The sequence below is a fragment of the Spinacia oleracea genome, chromosome 4 (assembly GCF_020520425.1).
Source record: "Spinacia oleracea cultivar Varoflay chromosome 4, BTI_SOV_V1, whole genome shotgun sequence".
NCBI classification, from domain to species: domain Eukaryota; kingdom Viridiplantae; phylum Streptophyta; class Magnoliopsida; order Caryophyllales; family Amaranthaceae; genus Spinacia; species Spinacia oleracea.
Genome location: NC_079490.1, coordinates 85508018 through 85514109, shown reverse-complemented (window position 1 = coordinate 85514109; position 6092 = coordinate 85508018). Strand labels below are relative to the sequence as shown.

Sequence of the window (6092 nt, the reverse complement as noted above, 5' to 3'; positions counted from 1 at the left end):
TGAAGAATTCAGTTTGTTAATTTCCCAAATAAAAAAGAGTAAGAAATTGTTTAGGCTTCAATCACGATCGATCAGCCTAGGGTTGTTTAGATTCCTCATTTCAATTGTTTAGGCTTCAATCACGATCGATCAGCCTAAGAAATTGTTTGACAGTGTTATTCAATCGATCAACCTAGAATGCATTCAATTTTGTTTTTGTTTTTTGTATTTACTAATCAGAGAGAATCTAACTCAGCAAGATTCCTCATTTATACATTCATGACCTTTCTGTAATTTAATGTCAAGATTTTAGCAGCTCATCATGAACTAGTGCACAACATAGATCTTGTTTTCTGGGTAAAAGGGATCCTTAAGTAATAGTTGACCTGAACAACATTCCTATCTAGATTTAAAGCCGCTCAAACCTTGGATGAAAATAACTGTTACATTCTCTGTGAAATCTTCTATGGACTTTGACGCCTTTGAAATTAGCAGTAGGTGACTCCCCTAATTTACTTATTTTCCTTTCCTTTCCACTCTAAACAGTGTTGGTCACTTGCTAATGTCACAATGGACTTTCTACTATCAGGGTGGTAACCTCATTTATTTCACTTGCTAACGTGGTAACTTCATCTAAAGTGTTTGAAATAAATGAGGTTAACTCCCTAAACATGCTACTCTTCTTATTTTTCCTTGGTGACACAACTCTATTTTTCAAATTTTTTACCATTTATACAAGCATTGCACTGCAGTGTCATAAAAAGCTGAACGCCTGGACCTCGATAGAGCAAAAGTAAACATTAATGGAGGAGCTATAGCTCTTGGATATCCTTTCGTAGGTACATGTATGTATTTTTGCTTCTTAATAAAACACTTTTGTGGATGAGTTAGGCCTATCCTCTTCCACTTATAACAAATATATTCCTGTTCAGTAAAAATATGTTTTATTATGTTCAAAACCGGTTTTAATTAGTAAAATATGGTTTTATCAATCAGCAAAAATCAATTACAATTTGTAAATTCTGGGTTTTATCGATTTTCGAAAATAAAACTTTATTTAGTGAAAATCACTTTTTTTCGAGTAAAATAAGGATTACAAGAACAAGACCATAATGATTAGTGTATTGATGGTTGTTTCTGTTTGAATCGTTTTTTAGATCCTACATTACTCTTTTCTTAAGTGCTTTGTGTGTGGCTACTTTATTGAATGAAATTAAACGTCGAGGAACAGATTGCTGATTTGGAGTCGTTTCCATGTTTATAGGTCTCTCTCTCTCTCTCACTGCCTTCTGAACTTCTCTCTTTCATCATCTCATATGTGCAATTAAACGGAATTGTGAACCCTTAAAAACTAAGTTTAAAATATTATCCTATAATATATAACTGATGTATTTTGTATAACAATTTTTCATAAATTGTGTACTGAACTTGCAGGAAGGGGTAAGAGTGCTACAATTGTTCTTGAAAGAGGTGATCATGTAGGCGAATTAACTACCTAACACTTGCGTTATTGAGTTCAACAATTAGGGAAGTGTTTAAGAAACATACTCTGTAAGTTCTTTCTCATTGTACCTTTGTCAGAAGTTCTAAACGATTGTTGAATAAAAGAGTAGCTCAACTTTATTGACTGTCTCTCTCTTTTGTATTTGCATGCATAATATAACTCAGGAAAAGCTTCGGTTCTAATGAAGGTTTCCAACTAAGAGGGAGGAGGCACGTGAGAGGATGAAATTGCTGGTTGTTTTTAATATTTATAAATAAAACCTGTTTTTAGTTATTATTGAGTAAGTTTCAGGATGTAACCTAATTTAGTTGGTTATGTGGCATGCGTAACTGAAATTGTTATTCATGGGTATAGTAGCTCTCTGAATCCTACAATCCTACACAATTGTGATCAAGTCATGTAAGTATGTTATCCTATATAAATGTTCTCTATCTAACTGAATCAATATGGTTTCAGGCTGGTCTAATGTATACTTACGGGCTTCATGTGATGGACATACAATGTGGTAAAAGTTTGCAACTCTACCTAAAGTGAACAACAATTTTTTTTGTGATCACAAGGCAAAAGGTGCATAAAGAACAGAAGAAGAAAAGATATATGGAAATTAATATTTGCTCTTCTTTCAAGTAATGTCGTTCTAATTGTTTAAATATATACAAAAAGAATAATGAACTGATTCTACAGTCATAAATTTCAATTTAAAGTCCTAAGTGCTGCCTCAAGAAGCTCTTGCAAAAAGTTTTAGAGTTTTATTTTTTCCCCGTGTCAAATCTTCAAGTAGATGGGCATTTCAGAATATTTAGTAGTTGGATTATGTATGCAAGTTCAGTTTCAGCTTCGTGGCCATGCGCAAGTAAGTGGCTTGCTTTAATCCCTTTTCATTTTGATTATGGCTCATGAATAAGATAATAAATTCTTGGTTACCTTTTCCCTTTTTGGTAGGGGTGCAAGATGGTATTCCATGGAAATGGCTGGGGTTATCACTTATACAGGAGCCAAAATCATTCAAAATGCTCGCTTATTGGTTGAGAAAATTGGTCGACCACTTGAGCTAGATACAGATGGAATCTGGTGTGCATTACCCGGTTCATTTCCTAAGAACTTCACCTTCAAAACAAAGTAATGTCTCAGTTTTTGTTTTGCTTACTTGCCTGTAAATTAGTACATACAACCATATGGTACTATTCCTATTTCCATAATGAATTGAGGATATTGATAATGTACTCTTATCTTGTGTCACAGAGATTCAAAGAGGAAGCTGACAATCTCTTATCCATGTGTGATGCTTAATGTAGATGTAGCGAGAACTAATACAAACGATCAGTACCAGGTCTGTTGTATTCTTTTGCTGATTGTTCAATGTCAAAGTTTTTGATTATGGAGTCTCTTCTTTTTTGTGATTCTTGTCAAAAGCAAAGCCTTTTGTCTTTTACTATATCTTTGTATTCTGCATGATATTAAAATAAGGAGACATCAGAGCAAGATTACCGTAAGATGTAATTTATGAAAAAGTAAAAAAGCTGACAATTTATCTGAGGGCATTGAGGATCAGGAAGTGCTAAGAAGATCTATATGTTAAAAAATTGTTCAACCTATAATTGTATTTCCATTTTCTGTAATGCCCTAGAGGATTTACTTACTTTTTCTTTCGTTTTCTCCCTCCAACTAATTCTGTTGTGTTGTTATCGCATTTGTCAACAGACACTGAAGGATCCTGTCAATAGAACATACGCAACACATAGTGAAGCACAATTGAGTTTGAAGTGGACGGCCCTTACAAGGTAGTCTGCATTTCTGTACGGATATCATTGTCATTTCAAAATCTAGCACTGTGCCCATTCTCTCTCTTTGGAACATAGGCCATGATAATTCCAGCCTCCAAGGAAGAAGGGATACTTATCAAGAAGCGCTATGCATTTTTTAATGATGATGGAACCCTTGCAGAGCTTAAAGGTTTTGAGATCAAGCGCAGAGGTGAGCTTAAGCTCATCAAAGTTTTTCAGGTATCACTGTCATTATGCCTTCTGATGATGTCCCCCCACATGTTTACTCATGCACAGTAAACCATTTTTCTGGCTAATATTTTATGTTACCCTGAGAAATTTTTTCTGGATGTCTTTAATACATTTGCTACCTTTGTAAGAGTCGTTTCACGTTTATGTTCTTCAGAGGTTTAATCGTACTATACCTGGAGTGGAAAATTCATGCATAAAGTGCTGAATAGTAGTCTCTAATTCTATGGCTTGTTGTTCATCAATATCTTAGATAACATACAAGCCACCAGATCATGATGCTTTCCAGATCTGAATAAATATTACTTGAGTTCTTGTTGCTAAATGTAATTATAGCTTGCTGTTTTGATTTTTTTTTTTTTTCTAAAATTTTGTAGGCTGAGCTTTTTGACAAGTTTCTCAATGGATCGACTTTAGAAGAGTGCTATGACAATAATATCTGAATTGAACCTATGACATGCCCTTTACAAACAAACAAACACTGGTTTGCCATCATTTTTTTTCCTCCATAACTCCACAATGACTCTGCGAGATTTGATAAAATGAAAGGCAAGACAGAAACCTTTTATGAAGTGATTTATTTCCTCACATTTTTTTTTGACAGTTGGCTCTCACTGTTTCCCGCTTTTGTAATAGCAATGGCGAGCGTTTCCTGAATGGGATATTCTTCTAAGAGTTAGGTAAGTACTAAACTACTAATGTAGGTTATTACCGCCTTTTCCAATATTACTCTGTTCTTCTGATGGTATTCTTTGCTTCTATAAGCCTACTAACCCAATGCTAGATGCTCAAGAACCCTTGGCATGCTTGGTGAACATGAAGCAGCTAATACACGAGAGCTCCCCCCTTCTCCCGTGAGTGAGCAAACTAGCAGCCGGTGGAAGGCCCCGCTAACTACTCCATACAAGTTGAACACAGACGCTACAACATCGGTGAGAATGACAGGGTTGGGTATGGTGGTCCGAGACAATGTAGGTGACGTGCTAATGGCTGCAGGCATGAGGATTGATGCTGCTCTACCAGCTCTTCAAGAGGTTTGGCATGAGTATGCTTATGAAGCAGGCTACCGCTCCCTTGAGGTTGAAACTGATTCCCTTGCGTTACTAAAGCTACTGCAGAGAACGGTTATCTAATTCTGAAATTCTAATTGTAATATAAAGGACAGTTTCAGAATTAGAATTAGAGCTGATTTGGCCATTATTTGTAATATATAGAGGACGGTTTCAGAATTAGAATTTGTAATATATATATTTTTTTTTGATAAAAAAGATGGAATAGAGGACGGTTATCTAAGAAAACCGTCCTCTATCTTTATGAAAAAAAGGAGGAATAGAGTACGCCTATCTAAGCTAGTTGTCCTCTATTTTAACAAATACATAACAGTTAAGTGTCTCAACCGTTCTCTATTCCTTTTGTATTTTCTGATTTAAGGAAGGGAATAGAGGACGGTTAACTAAGACCAGCATACTCTATTCATATGTATATAGAACGCCTATCCCAACCGTCCTCTAAACTATAGAGATCGCTTAGCAGGAGAACGGTCCCCAGGCGTCCTTTAAATCCTATTTCAACAGTTCTCTATTCCCTTTTTTGTAGTAGTGAATGTCCGTATCTAGTCCTGAATGCGGTCTTTGGTATATCATGATCAGCGATTCTCAATTGATGATAACCCGAACGCAAATCGATCTTCGAAAAGATTCCTGCTCCTTTCAGTTGGTCAAATAGGTCTTCTATCCTAGGTAAAGGATACTTATTCTTGATCGTGACCTTATTGAGCTCCCTGTAGTCTATACAGAGCCTCATACTTCCATCCTTTTTCTTTACAAACAACACTGGTGCTCCCCAAGGCGATGCACGTGGCCTAATGTAACCTTTCTCCAATAGATCCTCCAATTGGCCTTTTAACTCATTCATTTCTGCTGGAGCCATTCTAGAAGGTGCTTTTGAAATAGGCGCGGTTCCAGGCACTAAATCTATGGTAAAGTCAATAGGTCGATTGGGAGGCATCCCTGGGATCTCTTCCGGAAATACATCGAGGAATTCATTTACAACTGTAATATCCTCAGGTTGATCTTTGATCACATGCTCTAGGTTTCTCACATTGAATAAGAAGACTGGGTTCCCTTTACTGACTAGCTTCACGAGTTCCATTGCCGTGATAATCCCTATGTTCTTAGGCTTACCAAAACGACGATATGATACTACTTTGCCTAGGCTAGACCTCAAGTGAACCTTCTGCCTCTCACATTCTATTTTGGCTTTGAACATGGCCAACCAGTCCATTCCTAGAATTACATCTAGCTCTCCTAACTCAAACTCGATTAGGTTAGATAAGAACACGGTCTTGGCTATGGTTAAAGACACATTTCTATGGATTTTGGCACACTTCACTATACTACAAGTAGGTATAACTATAGGTACTTCAATTGTTTCAGGCTCTTTCAACCCTAGTTTCCCCAAAGCATCTACTGATATAAAAGAATAAGTCGCACCAGAATCAAATAGAACTTTAACTAAAACGGAATTAATAGAAAATTTACCCGCTATGACGTCAGAGGAAGTTTCCGCTTCTTGCCTAGATATCACATTCAACTTTC

At 36.3% G+C, this 6092-nt stretch overlaps 1 protein-coding gene across 1 annotated transcript; it reads left to right on the top strand.

Moving 5' to 3' along the window:
• The first annotated feature begins 2450 nt into the window (after positions 1-2450).
• On the top strand, positions 2451-3457 carry LOC110777832 (DNA polymerase epsilon catalytic subunit A-like). The gene is made up of 4 exons (XM_056841932.1): positions 2451-2602; positions 2726-2813; positions 3185-3264; positions 3343-3457. The coding sequence occupies exons 1-4, from the start codon at positions 2451-2453 to the stop codon at positions 3347-3349; spliced, it is 327 nt and encodes a 108-aa protein (XP_056697910.1). The 3' UTR covers positions 3350-3457.
• The last annotated feature ends 2635 nt before the right edge of the window (positions 3458-6092 follow it).

What these genes read in the sequence shown, in the direction of transcription:
- LOC110777832 (XM_056841932.1), top strand. Translation starts at nt 2,451, where the DNA reads ATGGCTGGGGTTATCACTTATACAGGAGCCAAAATCATTCAAAATGCT. An exon ending in AACTTCACCTTCAAAACAAA is followed by an intron (nt 2,603 to 2,725) that starts GTAATGTCTCAG and finishes CTTGTGTCACAG; the next exon opens with AGATTCAAAGAGGAAGCTGA. An exon ending in ATACAAACGATCAGTACCAG is followed by an intron (nt 2,814 to 3,184) that starts GTCTGTTGTATT and finishes ATTTGTCAACAG; the next exon opens with ACACTGAAGGATCCTGTCAA.